Here is a 27,964-nt window from a genome sequence, read left to right as displayed (position 1 = left end):
AGCTATTAGTCACTCTCCTTCCCCAGTGTCCCAGCCGATCCCATTCCCCAGCCAGGCATTCTCACTCTCCAATGTCCCAGCCATTCCCTCTCCCCAGTGTCCCAGCCATTCCCATTCTCACTCAGCCGTTCCCACTCCCCAGCCATTCCCATCTGCACTCCCCAGCCATTCCCTCTACCCAGTGTCCCAGCCAGCTATTCCCTCTCTCTACTGTCCCAGCCAGCTATTCCCTCTCTACTGTCCCAGCCAGCTATTCCCTCTCTAGTGTCCCAGCCAGCTATTCCCTCTCTAGTGTCCCAGCCATTCCCATTCTCACTCCCCAGTCATATCCAAAGATACTAGAGTCATATCCACTCCCCAGTGTCCCAGCCATTCCCACCCCCGGCGTGCTGCCTCGGAGAAAGGGACCGGCTCACCGTTCTCGCCGCTGCCTGGCTCGGGCTCCTGCTGGCTGCCACGACCCGGGGCTGCGGGTCTCCGGCTCTGCCTGTCCCGGGCTCCATCCCGTCACTCCGGCTGCTCTGAGGGGGCGCCGCGTCCCCCGCACAAAAACATCCCCCACCCCGCCGGAAGTGTGGCGAGCTCCCGCCGGAAGAGGCGTCGCCGCATCCCCGTCCGCAAAGAAACAGGGCGACCTGTAAAACACAGAATAAACTGTAAGCGGCGGCCGGGCGCGATAAGGGAGTCGCGGTAGGTCTCTTAATGTGGGCAGAAGCGAGGGGCTGACAGTGTGAACTACTCGGCTGGTCCGGCCAGCCCCGTAGAGGCGCCCTCAGCTGGGGGTGTTACACTGCGGTGGTCCCCCGAGTGCCAAACCCGAACCCCAACACCACTGGTCCCGGCACCACTAGTCAGTCAGTCTCAGCAACACGGCAGTTCCCTGAATACCGGCACCAACACCAACACCAGGTCGGGTGCCGGGGAAACGGAGCCCTGTAAGTGTTTGGTTCGTTGTAAAACACCCATGATACTAGTATCCGACAAGCTGGGAGGGGATGAATGATGCACTTGGTCAAAAGTTTCTCGACACCCTCGCCTGGTTCACTGGATTATGTGTGTTTATGGGTCAATTTAATTCTCTTTCAAATTATTGTACTCATTTTTAGATACACAATTGTGGAGGTCTGGAGTGATCACCTTTTGTAGCAGGAGAGGACAGAGGAATAGTATTTGTCATTATGTCATGCAATCTATTTAAATCCTCTCTCTCTCCCCACCCCCACCCCCCTGAATTTTTGGTTCCCAGATTTATATGCTGCTGGACATCCAGAAGTAAACAAGTGACTCAGCAAATTAACCGATAATTATGGACAAAAGAACAAAGTTTATGTCTCAAAACGAACTCCAATGTTATGACAGCCTGAAGGACGTTTATGCTTTGTTGATTTGAGACTAAAGTCCATGCACCTGTCTGACGGACTGGGAAGTGCAGTACTCCTGTTGTGCATTACTTTTCACCTTTACTAGCAGAGGGGAATTGTAGAAAAGGAAATTGATACGACATTGAGAATAAAATGAACAATCAGTTAAATGTGACTGTAGTAAGTTAAGAAGACATATGGTATGCTTGACTTCATCGATTGAGGCATGGACAATAACAGTCAGGAAGTTAGTCAGTCAATGTGCAGCTTTATTGGACTTTGGTTAGTCTGCATTTGGAGTATTGCTTGCAGTTATGGTCGTGCCATTGCAAGAAGAATGTGAAGGCTTTGGAAAGTGTGCAGAGGATGTTTATCAGAATGAAGGTTGGATAAACTTGAACTGCTTTCTCTGGAATGCCAGAAGCTTCGGGGAGACCTGATAGAAATATATAAAATTATGAGAGGCATAGACAGGATAGAAAGTCAATTTTTACCTCAAAATGGAAAAAAGCAAATACTAGAGGGTGTAGCTTTAAGGTGAGAGAGAAGTTTAAAGGAGATGTGCGGGTCAAATATATTACAGAAGGTGGAGAATGCTTGGAATGTGCTCCCACTGACGCTATTTAGGCAAATATGAAATTGAAGAGATTTTTAGATAGGCATATGGATGCACAAGGAATGGAAGTACATTGGTCATATGCAGGCCGGTAAGATTTGGTCTTGGCATCGTGGGCCAAAGAGCCTGTTCCAGTCCTATGTTCTATACCAAGATGGAGGTGTGATCAAATTTAAACGTATACTGAAGTCCATAAAGGATAGAAAGGAAAAGGCTGGAAAAGAAAAGATTGAATGTTAAACCATATTGATGATGCCAGGGATAATGCATTTAGCAAAAGATAATCTGATCCAAGGCAAAAGTTGGTCATATAATACATATTTAAACAAGTGAAACGTGTGATGGAGAGGACAAATAGAAAACAGCTAGTTTTTTTTTTTTGTCAGTGGAAGCTACTTGATATGAAAGCCATTTTTCCTGGGAAAAAAACTTAAATTTCATGAAGGCGGTGTTCATTTTCTGATGTATTAATTAATAAATGGTGAATATCAAACATCTTGGGATAATCTGTCATGATGGGCATTACTCACATATACTTCTTAACTTTCAATATTGGCAAGCCATCTTGGGTTGAAAAGTGCAGCAGGACACTGCTGTTATTACCCACTTTTATAGCCAGTTACTTGACATTCCAGTCAATTTTCTTGTTGCTGTCAAGTTGCTGTTAGTGTCTCTTTTGCTGTCCATCCTAATTTTAAGATGACGAATGGGAATTCAATGTAGGGCACTTTTGAATTGTTAATGCACCTTCTATGGGATAAACTCACTAAGATTTCAAGATTATGGTTTTTGATCTATGAAAACAATACCGTAAATTCCCAAATTTATGTAATGGATAGAAGAACAACATGTTATTATTGTCCTAGAACCTAATATATAACCTTACACCTACCCCATCATCTACCAATCTATATAAGGATATAGATGTGAAGCGTTCACAGCTGAAAGTAATTTTCGACTGGTGTTAAGCTGTTTTATATATATTCTAATATATTCAGAATAAGTGTATGGAAATTTGTTCAGGCTCTGCTGACTAAAATGAGATGTAAAGCAATTTATTTTTCTTGTTATACTAAAGCCACACTGCAAAACATGAATACATTAAACATTTTGCATTTATTAAATAAAACCCCCCCAAAGTACTGGAGGAACTCAGCAAGTCAGGCAGTTTCTGTGGAGGGAAACGGACAGATGACGTTTCAGATTGCGATCCTACCAAAGCGTATTGTTATTTGCTTGGGACTCCAGAATGTCTAGTCTAATGTGTCTTCATCTTGCACTTATCAAAGGTGCTTTTAACGCATAGATCCTGCCCAGTGTGGCGCTTCCAAACATCCTGCTAAACAGGCTTTGGAACAATGAATGGAGTAGAACGGCTCTCCTGGTCCTGTCATTCATCCCACCAGCTTCTGTACTCAACCTTCTGCCCGATCCAACAATATTCCACCATCAGGCACATATTCCCCCCTCTTTTCAGAATTTTGAAGGGATCGCTCATTTTGTAACACCCTGGTCTCTTTTGTCCTGTCTACAACTACTGCTTTTTTTTCATTTTCTGTAATTATCACAACTATTTAGCATATTGTACTTTCAATTTTGGCAGATGATGTTCAGACGATGCAAAGATTGTAAGGGTATCTTTCTGGTTCCTATTTACCCAGAAGATAGCAGATATGCTGAGAGCCCCAGCGCACTTGGTCATCAGAAATAACACTTTGATCAACAACATTTTGAATAGTCAAAAGGTGAATAATGCGCTTTGTGTAATAACTCTTTGTGCGAGATGAATCAACTGGCTGTAAAGGAAGGAAGACGTTTCTATAAATGTAGTGACTAATGTTAAGGAACCTGGCAGATATTTTTGTTTAGAACTTGCTCCAACCTGAAAATAATTACTGATAAATTTGTTTTCAGTGTTAGCTTAAAGAGGAATGTTGGGAAATCTCTCTCAAACTTCCTCCCTTTCATGATGGTAAAGATTAATGGTTAGGTAGTTATGGTTAAATGTCTCCAAGCCAAGGGCTACCAACAGGGATTTTAAAACAAATATGTGCATGACAATTCATGCAAGTTTCACAGAATTGCAACAACTAGCTGTTCCTTTGAAGAAAATAACATATAAGGTGCATCAGAAAAAATTGTTCTGTTGACATTACCTGACAAATTATTTGCCCATTTTTTCTCTAGTTTATGTTCTTTATGTCTCAACTTCAGCTTAGATATTCTGCATTGACATTCTTCTCCACGGTTTCTGTCACGATATCTTCCTGGTATCCCTAAAATACTTTGTCCGTTTGCTAAGAATGTCATTGTTCCGTTTCAGTACATACGACAATTAAAAATTCTTGGCGCTTGATTTTCTTCTTGTATTGTGGTGAGCTATGGGGTTGATATCAACAGACTTCAAGAGGATGTAAACAGCAGATGGAATGTATCAGGCAACAGCGGAAATTTAACTGATATGAAGTGTTCATTTTCGGACGAATGCAGAGAGACAATTTAATCTGGAGGATTCAATTCTAAAACAATTGCAGGAGTTGAAGCAGCTGGGGGTGTATGTGCACTAATCACTGAAAGTTTGTGTAGATTGAGAAAGCAGTTAAGAAAGCACCCACTTCCAAGACTAGTGAGGTCAGAGTTCAAGAAAAAGGTAGTGTGATGACCTTTTGTAAGATATTAATTCAGCTGCATTTCGTAAATCCATCCTCCCATATTAGTCGATCTCTCGGTTACTGTTTTAGTCATTTATTAACCTGTATCCATAGGCACCTTTGGTGAGCTTATCTAACTTGCAGCCTTACTGTACTGGCTGCCTTATTTCTGTCAAATACATCGCTTGACTATTTACTACTAGTTCATTTTCCACTGGCATGCTCACTTTGCATATTTATTGATGTATTTTGCTCACCTTTCTCAGTATCAACTATTATTCTGCTTGTTTGTGGAATGTTGCTTGCTTTATCAGATGTCTTTAGTTTTTCACTAAAGCGTTATGAATGTGCACAAGGTACAACCTTTAAATGGCACGTACCTATTCATAATTATTTGATTTCAATCTATTTGATTACTGCAAATAAAATACGGTTGCCTTTTTTTCAGATAAAGATGTCCCACCACAAATCTTCTCGCAGAATTGAAGGATTGGACAAGAATGTTTGGTAAGTTGATTTGTAGTTTATGGGGATGATTTATTGACTACATATAGGAATGTTAACAAACCTTGTCTGCTGCTAGATTTCAGTGAATAGAATATCATGTGAAAACACACTTCAATATTTGCTCTGACAATGGCAAGATTCCTCTCAAAGTGAGACAAAGTCATAGAATTATATAGCACAGAAACAGACAATTCAGCCCAACATATGTGCTGACCAAGATGCCCATCTAAGCTAGTTCTATTTGACCCATATCCCTCTTTCCTGTCCAAATGTCTTTTAAATGTCATTATCGTACCTTCCTCAAGTACTTCCTCTCACAGCTTGTTTGATATACCCACTCAGAATGGAACAAGCTACCCCTCGGGTTCCTATTAAACTTTCCCTTTCATCTTAAACCTATGTTCTCTAGTTCTTAATTCCCCTACCTTTAGAAAAAGACTCTGCTTTCACTCTATCTAATCCCCTCGTGATTTTATACAATTTGATAAGATCACCCCTCACCCTCCTACGCCCCAAGGAATAAAGTCCTCGCCTGCCCAACTCCCTCGTGTCTCAGTATTTGAGCCTTTCGACCAGGTACAAGTGCAGTTAATCCTGTTGTCCAATTTAAGGAACAAGTTGTGTTTACCAAGACCATTCTTAAACCCATTAGTAATCAATGGTAAATTGACTCATAATTTTCTGTAGTTCATCCAACAATTGATCAATTGTCAGAGATGCCTAATGTGAGTGACCTGCTCTCCCCCTCATGAAGCAGGTGTTTTTGCACAACGCCTGGAGTAAGGTACGAAAATTACTAAAAACGATATCTGATGTGCATTTGTTTCCAACATTTTTAGGGTGGAATTTACTCAGCTCGCTGCTGACTATTCTGCTGTCAACCTGGGACAGGGATTTCCTGACTTCTCGCCTCCAAATTTTGTAAAAGAAGCTTACACAAAGGCCATCAATGGTGGTCTGAACCAGTATACCAGGGCTTTTGTGAGTATTTGTGGAGCAATACTCCAGTAAATATTTCGTGCATTGGACAGTTATTTTGAAGTGCTGCTTTGTACCACATTTTGAAATGGCCATATATTGTAAAAAGGAATGATTCTACAAGGTGTTATTTATGTTTCAGTGATACAACCATTTTCCTGCTCGGGGTTGAGCAATGCAATGCCCAGTTCTGAACTGTGGATGTCTGGGGAGTCTGCTGTGTTTCTGCTTCTGATTATTATCCTTTCCCCAGAAAGTGTGTGTACGGCATAGCAAAACAGAACATGGATTTGCAGTTTGGTTTAGATCCTAATCTGTCACAGTTGACCATCATGCCTTCTATTTTCCAGTACCTCATTTATGCTTGGGGTTGTATATAACAGTGAAATGCACAGTGGGCGATCGTTTTGTGAATAGGCTGGAAAAAATGCTTGGAGTTAGAGATTGTGGTGTTGACGATAGTAACCCATTTGATAGAAATTTAAGAGCAGGCAGATGTGAACTTAGTCATATCTGAATTTAAATTAAACTAAACATCTATGAAACTAGAATTGCAAAACCCTCTTGATCCATTGTCTTTCCAGGCAGACATTGTGTGCCTGATAAAGTCCTCAAATGTTGAGTTGCAGTTTCCTCTGGAGTTATTTCAGAAATTATGAAATTAAAAACTAGTGATAAGTAACAAATATTTTTCCTTTATCAGAGTTGCTTGTGACCTGAACAAATTAACAATTAAGGCTCTTGGTCACAAATTATAGCCCCAATTTTAAAAAAATCATATTTTTTTTTGTGAAGCAACGATTATCTAGATTAATGCTAGATCTTTTCATTCATATATTCAATTAAATTATCACACCGTGTAACTTATTCTCTTTTGTTTGTTTCTCTGTGCTTTTCAGGGTCACCCTCCGCTGGTGAAAATCCTGGCAAAGTTTTTTGGGAAATTAATGAGCCAAGACATTGATCCATTCAATGAGGTGCTCGTGACAATTGGGGCATACGAGGCCCTATTCTGTTTCTTTCAGGCCATGGTTGATGATGGGGATGAAGTAGGTGAATACTGTTGATGCTCTCAGAAAAGTTAAGACGTGATAATTGTTAGAAATGTAAGTTTTCAATATTAAACTATTTTTAAATCACTCCAAGCTTTTAACAATTTTTTTTTAATCCAATGAGATTGTAACTGAGTCAATTTAGTTCATTATATATTTGTAGGTTTCAAGGCTGTTGTTATAAAGGTGTATTAGAACTTATGTAAAAACTGTATACCTTGTAATCAGTATGCACAGTAATTTTCTTTTTTTAACTAAAAAAACATTGTACTTTTTAAAAACTTTTTCAAACATCGTGGGGAGCCTTCATTGAGGGGCCCTTTGGAGCTTGATCCTGTGTGGACCTTGTCGCTTGTATTCTACCAATTCAATAAATACTCCTGTTGAACGCACATTTTGTGAACAAGCCCAGCTCATATCAGAATTAACAGTAAAAATGATGCAGATAGCAATGAATGAAGCCTACAGTTTTAAAATCCATTAGTAGGTTCTATACTTCTTCAATCTTGATGATTTTTCTGGAAGAATCATGTTTCCTGTGTGGGTCCCGTAGAGGACTTCATTTTTGAGCTCAAACAACAGTTGATAACATTTATATGTGGAATTTTAAGCTGTTTGGTTTATGATTGGAAGCCTTTAGCTTCTCAGGACTTGACAGTTTCAACTAAAAAAACATATGTACAATTGATAGCTTGTTAAAATTGACCAGTGTGCTAGATTTTGACAAGGTATTTTCAACCTACCTTACATAATATTTGTTAATATATAAAGGTACTTCAGAATGAGCAATGCAAAGAGCTAAAAACATTCCCACACAACACTGCAACAAACAAGTAACAAGCGAAAATCCCAGGTATTCTTCCGCAGCTCCTTAAGTAGCTCATTTAGTGTGGAGCATCGCTCAAGCAAATAGTCAAGAAGTATCAGATTTATTGCCTACCTGTTTCTTTATAAACTGATCTTGCAATTAGCTGCTTAGCGTTAATGCAAATTGAAGCATTTAGCCAGGGTTCCTATTTATGATTGAAATCTTTTTTTTGTTTCATTATAGGTGATTATCATTGAGCCTTACTTTGATTGTTACGAGCCCATGGTTCGAATGGCAGGTGGGCAGCCAGTGTTTATTTCACTGCGTCCGGTGAGTCTCTGGGGCCAAATCAAAATGACATTTGTTTTATTACTGGGTTTGCATTGTAGGGTTTAAAATTAGAATATTTAAATTTTAAAGAAAATATCTTCTATGTAAAGATATTTTATCATCGTATACCAGGATTGGAAATGTGAGCTGATTCTAGAGTTAGTGAGAACATGACAAAAGATCCTGTCACACTTTTCTGATACATTAAAATGTGCACTATGACAGACTTAACTCTTTTTTTAAACCCTTATCACCAACCAAGCTTATTTGCAAAATTATGTTTAAAGTCCTGCAATGTTTAAAATTTAAGACCAAAATATATTATCCGGGCACAAATTCAACAGCTCTGTGCAGAATAAGTATTTACATTGCTTTCGTACTTTGAGATTGTCTTCAGGTCATAGAGCTGTATAACATGAAAACAAGCCCTTTGACCCACCTTGTCCATGCTAATCAAGATGGTTTACTGGGCTAGTCCCATTTTCCTGCATGTGGCCTACAGTGCTCTAAACCCTTCCTATCTATATATCTGTCCAAATGTCCTTTAAAAGTCATTATTGTATCTGCATCTGTAGTTTCCTCTAGCTGCTCATTCTAGATACGGACTACCTTCTGAGTGAAACAGTTGCCCTGAGGCCCCTCTTAAATTTCTCCATTATTGCCTTAAGCTTACACCCTCTAGATTTAGAATCCTCTATCCAGGGGAAATAGGCTGAGCAATCACTGTATGATCTTGTACACCCTTGCCTTTCATGATCTTGTACACCCTCATAAGGTCACCCCTCGGGCCCCTACACCCCACAGAAAAAAAATAATCCTATAACTCAAGACTGCAAGCTCAGGTAACACCCTGCTGAATCCCTTTTATGCCCTTTCCAACATAACCATATCCTTCATATAGATTAAAATCACATGTTTGATTAATTTAATGTATGAAGGACTGGCCTGGTCATAGATATCATATCAAGTTCTACTCTTGAACACGAATGTTACTTTACATTATTGAATACTCACTTGCCTTCTTCTGTAACTTCTGTAAATATTTCCTGAACAGCAGCAGAAGTAGCTGCAGGAATGAACTAATATCTGTGTAACTCAATAAGCGAAGCAAAGCATTCCCGTTATCCAAACACATTTTGGAGGTTACCTATTGTTCTTTCAGAAACCAGTATTTGGAAGGTTAATGACTAGTGCCGACTGGGTATTGGATCCTGTTGAATTAGCAAATAAATTCAACAAACGTACTAAAGCAATTGTCATCAACACTCCAAACAACCCTCTTGGCAAGGTAAGACTGTGTAATTATTGATAATCCACTTCTAAATACTAGACTTAAAATATTTAGTTAATGTTTACTATAAATCCTTCTTCTGTGCAACTACACGCAAGGAGGAAATAATGTGAGGTCAAGCAGGGTTGGAGGAATTGTGGGGTGTTGGGGGTGGGAGGGGGGGTTGAGGGTGCAGGTGTAACTGAATCAAGATAGGAGGAAATTATGACAATTGGGGAAGAATGAAGGTTTAGCTTCCTGACAACTGATGTGGCAGAATTTACATGGGTGCTGTTTGGAGTGATCCATTTGCAGAAGGTAGTTGTGGTGACCAGAATATTGAATTATATTAACAACGCTGTTCTAATGATGGGAGAGGACTGCTGGTCTTCAGAAAAGACCAATTGTCTGTGGAGCAAAACTAGTTTCACATCGTGATGAAGCTCAATGAAATCTAAAAGAGAGATACAAGCTTCTCCTATGCATTCCGCTTACTGAATGAAACAAACTGCTTCTATGACGTTTTATGAGGTTAGTTTTCTACTGAGCCATGTCCACTTCTACTTTGCATTTTAAGCACTGGAAAAAGATTCTCATGAAAACTTAACATCCGTGGATCAAGATAATTTTCTGCTCTGCTGTCAGGAGTGCTAACAAAATTATAATTACTAATATGTTTACAATAAGCATCACTTGGTAGACAATGTATAATTTTCTTTTAGCTTTGATAAACAAAAGTTTTTCCCCACATGACATCTGCTGTTATTGTGCTAGTAACACTACTGGTTCTGGTAATTCTGGTTTGGTTTGGACTAATAATTTGACAAAATGTAGGTGGAACATTGCATTTAGATGGAGCAGGGCTGGGTTTTGGGTGAATGTAAAGGAGACCTAATGGATATTGTCTGGAAATTTAATGAGCATTTCTGAAGTGAGGTTTTATTTTATCCTATTTTGCCTTCTAGACTGCTTGAAAATGGCTGATACTTCAAAACAATCTCTAGTCTGCAAGCAATCATTGTAAATAATTATTTTGTGAATGCAGTTAGCTGAAATTTTAGAACACAGCACCATCTGCAGGTGGAGGAGTATTATAATGAAAATTGCCATCAAATGTTCCTGACTAAAGTGAATTAGACAGCGTGATTTCCCCTGAGGTCAATGTTGTGATCATTGCTTACCTTGTTATGCCTGTGTGATTTTGATTCAAGAAGGACAGCTTTGAAGGCATTTGATATTCTTACCATCATTTGCGAGTAGTTAAATAACAAAGGCATAGTGGAATAAGGGCCCAATGCAGGCAAATGGGAATGGTGTATATATAGGCATTGCAGTTGGTATGAACAAATTGGGTCACAAATGATCCAAAACCTGGCAACATAGTAAATAAGCAGTCTTAAAGCAGTGCCTTGCTTTTCCTTAAAAGTACTCTTAACTTTCTAACAAATTCTGGGTTACTTGTATGTGTCAGTGTAACTAGGCCACCTGAAATGAAGAAAGAGGTAGATGGCCATATGTAAGTGATGTAGAGTCATAATCATACATCGCAAAAACAAACCTGTTTTCCCAATTTGTCCATGCTGACCAAGATGCCCATCTAAACTAATCCCGTAAACTAATAGCATTTGGCCCATGTCCCTCTAAACCGTTCTTATCCATGTACCTGTCCAATTGTCTTTTAGATGTTGTTATTGTACCTCCATCAACTACTTCCTCATGGAGATAGTCCCATATACCCACTACTCTGTGGAAGAAGTTTGATGATTAATTCCAAGACCTTTGATACATGGCCTGTATCTCTATATTGAAGTGGAATGCTGTGACCTACGCACTGTTTTCAATGATTATTGCTCCAATCATTTTGAGAATCAAGCAAGTAGAAACACAATATTTATCAACGTGCCTCTTCCATTTTGATTTTTTACTTGACTGGGAACATTAACACCCCAAAAACTTCCAAGCCACTTTTGGTTTAAATGGTGGCAACAAACCCATTCCCCAAATGACAAAAAATTCATCTCAATATTTAAGTATCTTCCAATTTTAACTTGGCAGGTAAAGGATGGCAAAGATTGCTTCATGGGCCAATAAATGCTGTACAGCACTACTACTCGAGTTCTCCAACTGAGCAGTGTGTCCTTCTGCCCACCATGCCTATGCTTATAATAATAATAATAATAATAAATACTTTATTGATCCCCTCAGGGAAATTCAGATGTCCAGAAGCTCCCAACCAACAAACCCACAGATTCAAAACGAACGCAGACAGAAAATACATAGAATACAATGTGGACACTACCTGAGAGCAATAAATACTTAAAAAGACAGTTAACAGTTAAAAATTAAAAATTGCAAAATGCATCCCCCTACAGCCTAGCGGTCCGAATTATAAAATCTAATGGCTGCAGGGGTGAAGGATCTCCTGAACCGCTCCGTTCTACAGGGCAGGGAGAGGAGCAGGTTGTTGTTCCGAGTGCTCTTTTGACTCCAGAATTACATGGAGGGGATGCCCGGGGTTTTTCAGGATGACCTGCACCTTGTGCCTCATACTCCTCTCAAGCACCTCCATCCCAGAGTCTACTCTCCCCTCCAGCACTGAGCCAGCTCGTTTAACCAGTTTGACCAGCTTCTTATTGTTTTTTGCACTAATGCAGTATATACTGTATATACTAATCCCATTTACCTGCATTAATACCATGTCCCTCGATGCTCTGTGAATTGAAGTGCCTGCCCAAGTGTCTTTTAAAAGTTGTTAATGTTCCTGCCTCCACCATCCCCTGTGGCAGCTCATTCAAGATTCCAGCTTCCAATTAAAAAATGTACCCCCTGATCTCCTTTAAACCTCCTCCCTCACACCATGAACCTATATCCTCTAGTTTTAGGCACCCCTACCATGAAAAGTAAACACTGGGTATCTCTTCTATCTATGCCCCTCATATTTAATATATTTCTATCATACCACTTAGTCTCCTTTGCTTGAGGGAAAACAGACCTAGCCTGTAAAATCTTTCTTAATAATTCAAACCAGGCAACATTCTTTTGAATCTTTTCTACACATTCTCTAGCTTGATCACATCCTTCTTGTGTGGCGACCAGAATTCTCCTTCTGCTCTCCGCTCCTTCAACGTCAGCAGTGAGATGCTGCAGATGTTCTACCAATCAGTGGTAGTCAGTGCCAGCTTCTTCACTGCCGTGTGCTGAGGCAAAAGGCGAAGGCTGCGGACGCCAATAGGATCAACAAACTCATCAGGAAGCCTGGATCCGTCCTGGGGGCAGAGTTGGATTCATGGGAGGTGGTCTTGGGGGGGAGGATGCTCCTCGAACTGCGGAGCATCCTGGACAATACAGCTCACCCCCTCCATGACACACTAGTCAACCTGAAGAGTACCTTCAACAACAGACTGGTTCCACCAAGGTGCAGGACAGAACGCCACAGGAGATCCTTCTTCCCTGTGGCTATCAAACATTAGAACTCCTCCCCCCTTCTGTCATGAAGTAGACTGAGACTGACTCTCCTCCCCACCTTCTCAATCTTTGCACATCCCCAAAACCTTTCCACTCGTCACTTTAATTTTATGTTTCATGGAATTTTGTGTTTTTTCCCCTCCTGGGATAAATGAAGTTCTACCGTATCATATCGTAATATTCCAAGTGCAACCTAACCAATGTTTTGTACAACTGTAACATGATACCCAACTCCTCACCACCTATATACTTCACTTTAGTTTAGAGATAAAGCGTGGAAAGAGGCTCTTCGGCCCACCGGGTCTGCACCAACCAGCAATCCCTGCACATTGACACTATCTTACACACACGGGCGAGAACGTACAAGCTCCGTACAGACAGCGCCCAGTAGTCAGGATCTAACTCGGGTCTCCAGCACTGCAAGCGCTGTATGGCAGCAATTTTACCGCTGTACCACCATGCCACCCTTCAATTAACGTTTACAGGGAACTATGTACCATCAAGCTTGCCGTTACTTCAGCCCCTTTTTCTACTTCATCTGCACTTACCTCCCTTGCACCCCCTTAAAATGTTCTCCCTGCCATCATCATCCACACCTCACCCTACCCAACATACACCATTCCAAAATCAACCCTAAGAAATATTGGGATTTTTGTCACAATTCATTTGAACAGTTATTTAGCTCAACTGCGAGGAAGAATTTTGTCTCTGGTTCAATGATCAATGGTGGTTTGTTGTCACGTATATAAACGCACAGTGAAATTCTTTTTTTGCAAACAGCTCAGTGAAGTATTGCCATACCTAAGCACAATCCCTGATTAGCAAAGTGTACGGAAATAGTCCACTGAGACCGCATACAAGAGGCGCCAATTTTGGCGCCATTTTCAGGTCCAGTCCACGCTCTTGAACTTATGAGCGGCACTAATTCCTACTGCCAAATGCTTGAAAATATTAAGCAAAGGGTATGTTCATATCACATTTGTCTTTAAAACACGTCTAAAATGTTTGACCACAATGCTGATAGTAGTGTTTGTTGAATAGAAATGTGGCATTAAATTGTTTTTTTCACAATAATAACAAAAATACAAACAAGTACCAAATTTACTTGGTCTTCATCAATCTGAGACAAACGGGGTGGTTCCTGGGTGGCAGCTTGCAAGTCAAGCAATTCCTTTCTGCCTGTTTCAGTGGTTCAAGATATTAAGGATTAAGATATTAAGCCCAGAATTTGCTAGAGAACACAAGATTCATCTGACTCGCCCAGTGAAACTGATCAAAACATCTCCTTGCTGTTTGAGATACCTTGTTGTGGGGAAAACAACTGCTGCATTTAATTACATCACGTGGTATTTTATCATTCATCCTCGGTAAAGCTCTTGGGGATGTTCCTAAGACATGCTGAGGTATTCTGCAAATACAGACTATATTTTAATTCGGTGACATGTTCTATTATTACCCAGGCCTTTTAGCCATGAAATACAATGGTAAGAAACATTCTTTTCTCCATGAAAATGAAGGTTGGAGATTGTATTTGATAAAACATTGTTGCTGGGGTCCAAACAATTGTAATCTGTGTGATCAGGCTCGTTCAGAATGAGAAAAGATGTGAAAACAACATGTTCTGCTTTGTGACTGACATTCCACTCTAATGAGTAAAAGGAAGTGGGTCAGTTCCGTGACCTGACTGAAAAGAGGAGCCACAAGAAAGATGAAAGAATGATTAACCCAGTGGGACAGAGCACAAAGAAAGGAAGTTTAGGTTGGTTTCCATTTGCTTCAAACGTATTACTCAACAGTTCTTTATTTTACCCAAATTTAGGTCTTGAAATGTGAAGAATTGCAGGTGATCGCAGAGCTCTGTGTAAAACACAATGCCTTGTGTATTAGTGATGAGGTGTATGAATGGCTCGTGTATGATGCAAATGAACACAAGCGAATTGGTAAGAAAGCACGTGTGTAACTGCAGGTATTAATAGCTTCATAAAATAAGTAATGCTTAAATTGGGTTTACTTATAATTGAACTGGTTTCTATTATAGAACATAGAACAGTACATCACAATGGACAGCCCCACAGCCCACAAAGTCTATGCTGAACATGATTCCAAGTTAAGCTAATCTCCTATGCTTGCATTTCCGTGTAAACGCCTCTTAAACAGGCCCTTCGGTCGAACTTGCCCACACCAGCCAACAATGTCCCAGCTACACTAGTCCCACTTGCCTGCGCTTGGTCCATATCCCTCCAAACCTGTCCTGTCCTATCCATGTACCTGTCTGTTTCTTAAACGATGGGATAGTCCCAGCCTTTACTACCTCCCCTGGCAGCTAGTTGCATACACCCACCACCCTTTGTGTGAAAACGTTACCCCTCGGATTCCTATTAAATCTTTTCCCTATCATCTGTGTCATCTGGTCCTCGATACCCCTACTCTGGGCAAGAGACTCTGTGCATCTACCCGATCTATTCCTCTCATGATTCTGTACACCTCTATTAGATCACCCCTCATCCTCCTGCATTCCATGGAATAGAGACCAAGCCTACTCAACCTTTCCCTATACCTCTAGTCCTGGCAACATCCTCGTAAATCTTTTCTGAACCCTCTCAAGCTTGACAATATCTTTCCTATAACATGGTGCCCAGAACTAAACACAATATTTTAGATGCGGTCTCACCAACATCTTCTACAATTGCAACATGACCTCCCAACTTCAATACTCTTGGCTATTCTGCATTGGAGCCTTAGCCACCACAGCATTAGTTTCAAAATGGATCTTTACCTTTCCCTACATCTGCAGCCTTGTACAGCAATGCATCACCTCTTCCTGACACTGGGATTTTCTGCAGTATCCATCTTTCTTTGTCCTCATCCTACCCACCAAAAACAGAATCCTCAGCTCCCGATTCATGTTCTGGAATTTCTTCACTGCCTTTTTCAAAACCCATAAATCTTTCTCTTTTAATCTCTCTGTTATCACATCCACTCTCTCCTGTTCTGGGACTGGTTACACCTGCTTCCCTGGAGTAGTATTAAGTTAAACGTGCTCTGTAAAGGCAAATGAATTGCTGTCTTTGATTTGAACCAATGAATTATATGAAGTCTGATCCAATTATCTGTGGGCGAGTACAACTTGATTTGCCACATTTTAGCGAAGTAATATTTCTTGAGATTCCCCTATAATGCAGGGCCTACTAATAACATGCACTCTTTGTAAAATCTGATTGCACAGATGTAAATTGGGTTCTGCTAGTACACTTATGCAAATATACAAATCTGCTAATGTACTAAGGTACCGTATTGACGTGGAGACATGCAATATTCACCCTTTGTTCTTTCGACACTGCTATACCTCTAATTAGCTGCTTATATTTGCAATCCTAGCCAGCATGCCAGGGATGTGGGAGCGAACAGTCACTGTTGGAAGTGCAGGAAAAACATTCAGTGCTACAGGATGGAAGGTGAGGTTAGAGAAAAGTTTAAAATTGAATAGCATACTTAAGCCCCTGTCCCACTTTCACGACCTAATTGGCGAGTTTGCCCTTGACTCGTACTCGCAGCATGGTCGCCATGAGGTCGTAGGTCTTCGTAACTCTTCCTCATGCTCATGAGTGGTCTCCGCGTACTCGTGGCCTTAAGTAGGTTGCGGCGTTTTTTCTCGCCTGATAAAAAATGTCCATGAGTAAAAAAAGGTTGGCATGGAAAAAATTGATACTTTTTACTTGTAGGTAGGTCGTAGTAGATCGTGATGGGTGTCGAGAAAAAAAATGCAGACATGACATAATTTTATCATGTGATCATTTTCCACTCGTAGCTAGTCGTAGTTGGTCTTGGGTGTTGAAGACTGAGGTCGAGGGGGGTCGTAGGAGATCTTTTACTTTGGCGAGTCAACACTACCTTGACATTTTTTTCAACTCGTCTAGGGTCTTCTAAACTCGTAGATTAGGTCGTCCAAGTGGGACAGTCCATTAACTCTCCTTGGAGCTAATTAGTGAAGTTTACTTATGGGTGGCTATTCACAACTCAATCTCAGATTATTGTCATATACACCAGGTTGCAATGGGATTCCTTGTTCACATGAAATTTATACTATGCATAACTGAATAACAGAATGAGAATAAAATTAAGAGTGAGAGTGTATGGCAGGAAGGGGATGAGAAAGATGTGATTGGTTCAGGAGTCTGATGGCAGTGAGGAAGAAGCTGTTCTTAACACTGGATTAAAAATCATTTCACAAGTTTGCTAATTTAGAAACTTTAAAGTTTAGTTTGCGATGAAGCATGTTATTTATGCCTGTGGAATAAAATGAATTAATTTGAGTAGGAATTCAATACAAAATATGTTATGAACTATTTACATTTGAAGTTCTAAAATACTGACAGATGTCCTGTTACAGATTTTACATCACTCTGTACACAATTAATTGTAGATTGGATGGGCTATTGGACATAAAGACATTATCAAACACTTACGGACAGTCCATCAGAACTCGATATACCATTGTACTACTGGACCACAGGTGAGAAATACTGAAAGCATTGTTTTTCACATTTGTAAGTGGATCTGTGGAGGGATTGGATAGGCGATATTTTGGGTTGAGAACTTTCTTCAGGACAGATGATCATCGACTATTGTCCAAACATGACATTTCTAACTTCTCATTGCCCAAACCAACACCAACCATCTTTTATTTCACTCCTCTCATCTTTTGTTTTCACTCATCGCCTCTCGCCACCCACACTACCCAACCTGATGTATTTTTGTTCTAATGCTAAAAGAGCCCATTAACACTTTGTTTTGCAATTAGATACAAGTTGCAAAGACCTAATGATTAAATATCTATAAATGTGATTAACTGGAGTCTATAATCAGGTAGAATTACAAAGCACAAAACACTGGTGGATAACAATCATTCAGGGATTATTTTGAAGAACTGTATACATTAATTTGAAGAACTGTATACAGGTAAGTAAGAGCAAAATCAGATGCTTGGGTCAGATCTACCCTTCTGTTTTCATCAGCGGGTCACATTAGTAGAGCAGTTAATAATACTTCTTGCCTTGGAGTTGCAGTTTCAAGAGTCGGCATTCCAAATGTATCACTGGTTAATTCTAAAGGAGATAAGAGTTGGCTTCCTCCATACCTTCCCAAGATCAATCTTTAGTTTTGTTGTAAAGACAGTTGTATGACACAATATAATAATAGCTATTGATTTTAAAATGTTAAGTAAAACTGCATTGAATGGGAGTGCACTTCTAAAATCAAATTACATTTTGTCCTGATAGCAAGCAGTAGCGGAGGGATTTGAGAAAGAATTTGAACTTCTGGGAGCACCAGAAAGTTATTTCATCAGTTTGCGTAAGGAGTTGCAATTGAAGCGTGATCGCCTTGCTGCCTGTCTTGCCTCTGTGGGGTTGAAGCCAATTATCCCTGAGGGTGGCTACTTCTTGATGGCCGACATCTCAGAAGTCAGTGAGTAATCCTTTGGACCTTTCATAAGCTGTTAAATAGGTTGATCTAATTTGCTTTAAATGGTAACTGTAATAGCTGGGTAGATGTTGTTCTATGAAACACACATGAAATACACTCCTATAGAAACAAGATATCAATTTTAATTTAATTTTGGTTCTAACTGCTTTGTTATTTTAAAGTATTATTCTCCCTTAATCATCCATTCTTTGAGCATGAGAGTGGTGACTAGCTGCACCTTAATTATGGTCATAAACGTAGATGATGTTGGGAACAGAGTTTTGTAGTTTCTCTCTTTGCTTTCTCAAGCAAGGAACGTTTGGCCACCACTGATGTGTTTTGTGAGTTTTGCACGTGCATAAATAGGATGAGATGGAATTGGACAGATTATATCTTCTGAAATGTCTGACTTTTTTGCATTTTCCCCATCAGATGTTGACCTGCCAGAATGCACCAAGACCGAGCAGCCATATGATCATAGGTTTGTGAAGTGGCTCACAATCAATAAGGTAGGGAGCTGTAAAATGGAGTGTAGCTGACTCAAATTTGTAATTATTCCTGAATGTGAATATATGTAGATGTTTTCTTCTGAGCAGCTTTCTGTTAGACATTATGTCCACTATGAGGACATGCAAAATCTTCTTGAGATTTTCAATAGATATGCATGGCTGATTCTTTTGCTTCATATCATTCATTCATTCACCTATCTCTCCTGTACTCCGTCTCAGTTACTTGTATGCAGTAAATAAGGGTAAATCATAATTTTGTGTAAATCCATCCTACATCTGTAAAATTGCTCTCTAGAAACTGTGATACTAACACATGTGTAACGGTTTTGGCCTGAAGGTCACATTGACTATGATGATCTAGAATGATTGATTCGAGTGATCATATGGTCAACGCCAATACTTTACTTTCTAACGACTATGTTTTATTGGTCTTTCATTAGGTTCTACAAGGCTATCCTTCAGATACATCTGTTACATAAAGTTAGTTTTAATATACATATTTGACAAATTAAAAATTGAAATGGTAAGAGTAGGCCATTTAGAACTTGCTCTGCCATCCATCAGCATCATGGCTGATCTTCTACAGCACCACTTCCCTGCTTCACCCCTTGATACCAGAGGTCTTTCAGCCTACAGCGTGAATACAATCAATGACTGAGCCTCCATGGGCCCCAAGGATGGAGAATTCCAAGGGTTCTCAGTCTTCTGAGTGAAGAAAGATTTCTCATTTTAGCACCAAAGGACTTGCATTGGTACTGGGACAGTGACCCCTGCTTCTAGACTCCTCAGCCAGAGGGAACATCCTACCTTCATTCAGCTTGCTAAGCCCTATGAGATTTTTTATAATTTTAAATTTAGTTTAGTTTATTATTGTCAAGTGTACTGAGTAAAATGAAAAACTTTTGTTTGCATGCTGTCCAGTCAAAAAAAAAAACTCTACATGAACACAATCAAGCCATCCACAATGCACAGATAAAGGGTACAACATTTAGTGCAAGATATAATATTAAAGTCTGATTAAAGTTTGAATGTCTTCAATGAGATAGATGGGAGTTTAAGACCACACTCTAGCTGATAAGTGGACCATTCAGTTGCCTGATAACAGCTGTTATCTCATAATCTTCTAAACTCTGTAGAATTCAGGACTAACCACATCATCAGTTCTTGTAAGGCAAACCAACCTTCTCTGGTACCAGTCCAGTGAATCTGTGCTGCACCGCCGCTGATTTTATTTTCTGCCATTGTTTTTCCATAGGGTTTGGCCACGATTCCAGTGTCTGCTTTCTACTCAACTGATAGCAAAAAAGGCTTTCAGAATTTCATACGATTTTGTTTTGTTAAGGTGAGTTGTAGTAGTAATTATGAAGTTGCTGAGGATATTGATATATTTGTTTATTGCTATAGGAAACAGAAGACTGCATAGATTGGATGCTGCACCTTTAATGCTGTAATATGTAATGGATAGTCCATCATTTTCAGTTTTGTGAAGAATCTGAAATCTGTTGTCAATTTCAATATTTTTCTACTGACTTCACTCAAAATTATGCAAATTCTAAGCATTATATTCCACCAGTTAAATACTATTGGATGTATTTCCCTGCATAGAAACAAACTTTACTGAGAACACCACAACTGTAGTGGCCCTGACTAAGATTATAGAACAGGTCATACTAGATCCAGTTTGGATGTATTTTAATTAGAAAGTCGTGTGTTCCAGTTCTTATGCAAAGACAAGCATGAAATTCAGTGCAGTGCTGGTAGTGTATTGTAGCTACTGCATGTCAGATATGAAGGTAAACAGAAAACCTAGCGTTGGATGTTGAAACATTTTATAGGACGGTGCATATTGCTACCTGTATCCCCACCTGGATTTAATTACATCTCCAAACCCCGCCCCCCCCCGCCATGGAGGTGGCCTCGCTGTTATTTTCAACCAGAACTTTCGGATCACTGAACTCACCCTCCCCCCAGTAGCATCATTTGAATTCTTCGCCTTCAAAGCCCTTTCCTCCATGACAGTCATCCTCATTTACCGGCCACCTAAACCAAACCCCTCCTTCCTATCTGACTTCACTGAACTCCTCACACTTGCCTCATCCCTCTCCCCACGTCTGCTGCTAATTGGTGACTTAAATATTCATATGGGCTCCCCCACCTGCAAGCTCGCATCTGAATTCGCCTTTTTACTTGACAACTTCTCTCTCACTCAGCACGTCACCTTTCCCACCCATGACAAAGGTCACATCCTTGACCTGGTCTGCTCCACAAATCAACCGGTACTCGACCTCCATCCATGCCTCTTGCCCCTCTCTGATCATAAGCTTATACGGTTCACCATCCCTTCTCCGACACCTCGCCCCCGCTTCCTCCGAGAAATCACCTTCCGTAATCTAAAATCCATCGATCCCCACCATCTCTCTGACCTGCTCTCCACCACTCTCCCCCTGGACTCACCCCATATCTCACCTGATGATCTCACAAACCATCTCAACTCCACCTTGTCTACCTCCCTTAACATTCTGGCCCCCCTCAAAACAAGAACCGTAACTTTTAACACATCTTCACCCTGGTACACACCTGCACCTCGTAAGCTGAAACAGACTGGTCGCCGACTTGAACGACTCACAAAGAAATCATCTCTCACAGTCCACCATGAAGCTTACAAACTCCACCTCACTGCCTACAAAGATGCCCTCATTGCTGCAAAATCTGCCTACCTCTCCTCCATATTCACCGACCCCTGCCTAAACCACAGAACCCTCTTCTCCACAGTGGGCAACCTCCTCAAGCCTCGAGCCAACACTCTCCCTACCTCTACTCCGGATCTCTGCAACTCATTCCTCCACTTTTTCGCTGATAAAATCAGCACCATCTATCAATCTTTATCCCCTGTACCCGACTCCCCAGCATCTACTCCACCACCTACCAAGGCCCCTCCTTTCAACATCTCCACTGACCTCCTTACCCCTCCTCCACACTGCTTCCTCTCCCAGTTTGACCTGGTCACCCCTACTGAAATCTCCAAACTCATCAGCTCTTCCAAACCCACTACCTGCTCCCTCGACCCTCTCCCCACTCCCCTGCTGAAGTCCTGCCTCCCCGTTCTCTGCCCCTACCTCACTAATCTCTTCAACTCCTCATTGTCCCAAGGAATTGTCCCCTCCACTTTCAAAACTACTGCTGTCACACCAATCTTAAAGAAACCTGGTCTTGATCCCTCCTCTCTCATTAACTACCGCCCAATCTCAAACCTCCCCTTTCTTTCAAAAACCCTGGAGCGTATCGTTGCGTCACAACTTCATTCCCACCTCCTTGCGTATAACCTATTCGAACCCCTCCAATCTGGCTTTCGCCCTCTCCATAGAACAGAAACTGCTCTCCTCAAAGTCCTCAACGACCTCCTCACCTCTGCTGACACTGGTTCCCTCAACATCCTCATCCTCCTCGACCTGAGTGCAGCCTTCGATACAGTGAACCATAACATCCTGCTTACCAGACTTGGGGACCTTGGCATTGAAGGTTCTGCACTCAGCTGGCTCTGTTCCCACCTTTCCAACAGATCCCACTTCATCTCTCTCCATAACCACACCTCTGCTGCAGCCACAGTCACTCAAGGCGTTCCCCAAGACTCCGTACTCGGCCCCCTCCTCTTCATCATCTACATCCTCCCCCTTGGTCAGATACTCCGCCACTTCAACCTGGACTTCCACTGTTACGCCGATGACACCCAGATCTACCTCGGCACCAAATCCCCCCACAACCCCCCCCTCTCCCATATCAACTCCTGTCAGCTATAAAAACCTGGATGCAACATAACTTCCTCAAACTCAACAGCGATAAAACAGAATTCCTCCTCATAGGCTCCAAATCCACACTCAGCAAAATCAATAACCCCTCTCACCATCGACGGCACCACTGTCTCCCCATCACCCCAGGCCCGCAACCTTGGCGTGATCTTTGATTCCACCCTCTCCCTTGAGCCTCACATCCGCCATGTCATTAAAACCTCCTTCTTTCACCTCCGCAACATCGCCAAAATCAGACCCTCTCTCACACCTCCCGCTGCTGAAAGACTCATCCATGCCTTCATCTCCTCCTGACTGGACTACTGCAACTCACTTCTCCTTGGCATCAGCTCCACCTACATCAACCGACTCCAACTGGTCCAGAACGCAGCCGCCCGACTCATCACCCACACCAAATCCTGGCATCACATCACTCCAGTCCTCAAACAACTTCACTGGCTTCCCATCTCCCACCGGATCACCTACAAAATCCTGGTCCTCACCTACAAAGCCCTCCACCATCTGGCCCCCCCATATCTCACTGACCTCCTCTCCCTCTACCAACCCTCACGGTCCCTCAGATCCACATCAGCCAGTCTCCTCTTCATCCACAAATCCAACCTCCGCAGTTTTGGGGACAGAGCCTTCTCCAGGGCAGCTCCCAGGCTCTGGAACTCCCTCCCCCAACTGATCCGCAATTCCGTGTCCTTCACCATCTTCCAGTCCCGCCTCAAGACCCATCTCTTCACCTCTGCCTATCCTTAGCCCCACGTCCCCCTCCCTTTTCATCTGTGCTTGAATTGCCTCATATTGTGTTTTAAATTGAATTCTGTCTTTAATTTGTGTACTAGTCATGTCTCTACTATTTATTTCATTCCGCTTACATGTTTTTCCTCTACTTGCTACATTTTTGTAAGGTGTCCTTGAGACTCTTGAAAGGCGCCCATAAATAAAATTTATTATTATTATTACATAACAAAGAAGAGCAGATGAGGTTTACAGTCAATTGCAAAGTACATCCCTAACAAACATCACTACAGACGAGCATTGAGTGGGAAAGGGGCGATTCTGCATGCCTTCTCTCCCCACTAATGCCACCTCTCCCTTCCTGAGCAATACTTCCATGGTACCCATTGCCCTCAACTGAAAGGCCCTGTACACTATTGGATGCATATTATATGTTGAAAACGCCTTTAATCTGAACATTCAGAATGTATTGCAAATCATATTATTAAGAGAAGCAATAGATACATTTAAGAAAATGGGTTGCATAGAAGCTGCTTAAATTATTTTCCTATGTTTGAAATCTTCAGGAGGATGCAACGCTAAGCAAGGCTGAAGATATCCTACAAGAGTGGAGCAGGACCAGGAAGATTCAGTGATTATCCAATAAAGTAGATTATTAGAAACAAGGAACTACGGATGCAGGTTTAACTCAGCGGGTCAGGCAACACCTCTGGAGAACCTGGATAGGTTATGTTTGGGATCGGGACCCTTCTTCAGATAATACATTTCTGTAAATGTATTACTTACTCTTTCACTTACTGTGATACTTGTGTTTGTAATGAAAAGGCCTCTGGTCCACAGTGATATTATCAATAGATTAAAAAATGACCCTAAATGCTACTTAAAATTTCTCTTTCTAGCTTTATTATCAAATACTGATGTCATGAACAAAAAAAACATATGGCCAAATGGCCCGTAGACTCTGTTCCTCCATGACTTGGACGTAAATGTAGACAGGTTGGCTAGTAAGTTTGCAGATTGTGGTCATGGATTGTGAGGAAGCCTGTCAAAGCATACAACGGGATATAGATCAGCTACAGAAGTGGGCAGAGAAATGGCAGATTGAGTTTAATCCGAGCAAGTGTGAGGTGTTGTCTTTGTCAGGACAAATGTAAGGGGGAAATGGCATGATCCTTAACAGCATTGATATACAGAGATATCTTGGGGTCCAAGTCTGTAACTCCCTGAAAGTGGAAACACAAGTAGATAGAGTGGTTAAAAAAAAAATCACATGATAGTTTCAGGTGAGAACAAAGTTTAAAGGAGATGAGTGGGGCAAGTTTAAAAATAGTTTTTTTAACACAGTGGGTGGTGAGTGTGTAGAACGCATTGTCAGGGGTTGTGGGGCAGACAGATACGACAGTAGCATTTAAGAGGCTTCTGGATAGGCACATGGATATGCAGGGAATGGGGGGATATTGATTAAGTGCAGGATGATAAGGTTGGTGTTGGCACCATGTTCAGCACAGGCATTGTGGGTCGAAAGGACTGTCCTATGTTCTAATAGATTTTTTAAAATTGCCATACTTGCAGGAAAAAGACTCTGGAAGTGTAATTAATATTATTAACAATTTAAAAAGTAACCACGACAAGCAGGTTACGTCATGTAGCTTTAAAAAAAAAAATCCTTGGAAAATGAAATATAATAACAATATCCTTCTGCAACATACTCAGAAAATATAAAAAGCCAGGAAAGTAATCATAAAGTTACATCCTCTGCTTGATGAAAGCGAAGCTGTTAAACTTCAAAAATGACAGATAACTTGACATTCATAACAAGTCCAAGCAGTTATGTCACTCATCAGATATGAAATAAAATTCTATAAAATCAGGACAATGGAATGACCTGCAATGTTTAAAAGAAAGGCAGGAAAAGAGAACACATCTTCCTAGTCATCTGTTTCCCATTTTCCCTTTTCTCTCATCAATCTGCTTTTGAGACCAGCATCCTGTGCCTTTCTGAAACACAATGATCTGAAATGCACCTTCATGTTGCTGCAGTTTACATCTTGGAAAGGATATATCTATATGGCCAACTTCATATTCAAAAAAAGTTCTGGACTTCTTAGGTACAATCATACTCAGGAATTCATTAGAAGTGAGATTTTCATAATATAGTATTTCAGTAATTAGACTGGAATCTTGCTTCTGTGATGTATCTCATAAGAAAGCAAAGATGCGTTTTTTTTAATTCTGGCTGAACATGGTTGCAAATGTTTCACCTTTGTTTAAGCACTCATGCTACTCGCAGTTCATAACTAGATATGATAGGACTGCAAATGTTTGATCTGATCCATTGTTGTGATATCCCTTAGCTCTGCCTATTGTATGGCACTTTTGTCGTTTAGCAGGCAAATAGTCCAGTATTGCAGTTTCATTAGGCTAGTGCCTCATCATGTTTAGTGTGCCTGGTGCTGCTCTTTTGAACCATCAATGATCTAGGCTTGTTTTTAATAATAGACTGAGGAATATGCCAAACTTTTTGTTAATCTGTATTCAGTCAATTCATACAACTGCTTTGGAAGAGTCCTTGCCTGAAGCGTCGCCTATCCATTCCCTCCACAGATGCTAACTGACCCGCTAAGTTACTCCAGAACTTTGCATTTTGCTCAAAATTCTAGCATCTGCGGGTCCTTGTATCACTGTTTAATTGCTTGCCCAACCTAAGGAAATCCTAAAATGCTTCACAATTATTACCATTGTCAATACTTTTTTAAATTAACTCATACAAATGTTCTTCAGTTTCTTGTTAGCTTTAAATGGTAATGTAATACTGTATCAATTGTATTTCAAGGCTATTATTTGTAAATCTTTGTAAATTGGTAAATAACTAAAATAACAGATTTTAAGATTTCTATGGTAATTTGAAGCATTAAGATGTCTGTAGATACTTACCAGATGCAAGGTCTAATTTTAACATCCCCAGATCTTTTGATGTATTTTTAATTCAATAAAAAGAGAAGCCCCATGTATTGCTGCTGATTCTATACAGAAGCAGAGTCATGGAAGGGTTGACATGAATTTGCTTTGATTTTTATTAACACATGAATTAATGGCAACATGCTGAGAACTTCCGTTTTTGACAAACCATGCCCAACCTGAGACTTTATCTGCTGATACTCTCAAAAGGACTGTTGAATAGCAAGAGTAAGAAAATAGTTTGATAGTTCAATAGTGCTTTTTTCATATTTATCACATATGCAACTGCACAGTGAAATTCTTTTTGCATATAGTACACATGCAGGTGCTGCCATGTTTTGGCGCCATTATTCAAGGTCCAATGCACTTTTTCCTACCCTAAGAAACTGATCTTTCCCACTGTTATAAAATCAAGTAATTCAACAAAGACCTAATTTGAGATGTGGGACCTTTATCAGTCCGAATCATTTAGCTACATTATGCTATTGAGCCACTGAGCACTAAATGTAAAAATCTTTTCTGAGGATTTGTAAAAAATTGCAAAAGGTAAAACTATTAATGAAGCTGCATAAGCAGAAGACACAGGAGCAGAATTAGGCCATTTGGCCCATCGGACCTTGTCTGCCATTCGTTAATGGCTGATATGAGGAGGTGTTGGAGATTCACTGTGATGGATGTTTGTGTAAATTGTGTTAAGTGTGTGTCTTGGGTTTTTTTTGTAATGTCATGACTGCAGGAATGAAATTTGTCTGTTTGATTGACAATAAAAGGCATTCTATTCTATTCCATCTATTTTGCCCTCTCAACTCCATTCTCCTTATATCTTTGATGCCATTTACTTTACATTACAACCCAACAATCATAATCCGTAAAAAGTATGTGTGCAATGAGTACAATAGCTATTCAGTCTTCAGAAGCGACAACAAACTGGTTGGCTGACATTATAGGACTTGTTTACACAATAACTGCCCATTTCCTTCACCTATCAAATACCAGTAAATCATGATTAACTGAATGTTTTATTGTTAAAGTAGCAGAAAGTTGCTGAAGAGAATGCAGTGGATATTATTCACACATCTTAAAAAATAATTTGTCAAAGTATCACATAAAAGACTGCCTTACAAATTTGAGGTATATGGAATAGCAGTCTCAATGATACATGGTTTTCAAATTTTTTTACAAATAAAAAACTGAAAATTGTGGCGTGCAAAAGTATTCAGCCCCCCTGAGTCAATACTTTGTAGAACCACCTTTCGCTGCAATTACAGCTACAAGTCTTTTGGGGTATGTCTCTACCAGCTTTGCACATCTAGAGACTGAAATTTTTGCCCATTCTTCTTTGCAAAATAGCTCAAGCTCAGTCAGATTGGATGGAGAGCGTCAGTGAACAGCAATTTTCAAGTCTTGCCAGAGATTCTCAATTGGATTTAGGTCTGGACTTTGACTGGGCTATTCTAACACTTG

At 40.6% G+C, this 27,964-nt stretch overlaps 2 protein-coding genes across 9 annotated transcripts in view; one reads left to right on the top strand and one right to left on the bottom strand.

Annotated features, from left to right (window-relative positions):
* Positions 1-586, bottom strand: part of lrrc8a (leucine rich repeat containing 8 VRAC subunit A) — a 29,957-nt gene extending 29,371 nt beyond the window's left edge. The window contains exon 1 of the mRNA XM_033048865.1: positions 417-586. The gene's annotated coding sequence lies outside the window, so the exon portion shown is untranslated. The remainder of the gene's footprint in view (positions 1-416) is intronic.
* Positions 570-26,660, top strand: kyat1 (kynurenine aminotransferase 1). Of its 8 annotated transcripts, none has more exons than XM_033048867.1 (14): positions 585-656; positions 3,581-3,722; positions 5,077-5,135; positions 5,975-6,116; positions 7,013-7,162; positions 8,217-8,303; positions 9,466-9,591; positions 14,858-14,978; positions 16,417-16,493; positions 17,462-17,551; positions 18,318-18,504; positions 18,934-19,010; positions 20,266-20,352; positions 24,109-26,660. In XM_033048867.1, the coding sequence occupies exons 2-14, from the start codon at positions 3,651-3,653 to the stop codon at positions 24,175-24,177; spliced, it is 1,344 nt and encodes a 447-aa protein (XP_032904758.1). In that variant the 5' UTR covers positions 585-656; positions 3,581-3,650; the 3' UTR covers positions 24,178-26,660. The 8 variants fall into 8 exon arrangements, with proteins under 8 accessions (XP_032904761.1, XP_032904758.1, XP_032904757.1 ...); XM_033048866.1 differs by having other exon boundaries at positions 609-935; positions 24,109-24,428; XM_033048870.1 differs by lacking the exon at positions 3,581-3,722 and having other exon boundaries at positions 570-656; positions 24,109-24,428.
* Positions 26,661-27,964: the final 1,304 nt, after the last annotated feature.

The sequence above is a fragment of the Amblyraja radiata genome, chromosome 32, assembly GCF_010909765.2.
Source record: "Amblyraja radiata isolate CabotCenter1 chromosome 32, sAmbRad1.1.pri, whole genome shotgun sequence".
In the NCBI taxonomy this organism is placed as follows: Eukaryota; Metazoa; Chordata; class Chondrichthyes; order Rajiformes; family Rajidae; genus Amblyraja; species Amblyraja radiata.
The sequence above is the reverse complement of the archived record's forward strand: the minus strand, read 5'-3'. Positions and strand labels throughout refer to the sequence as shown.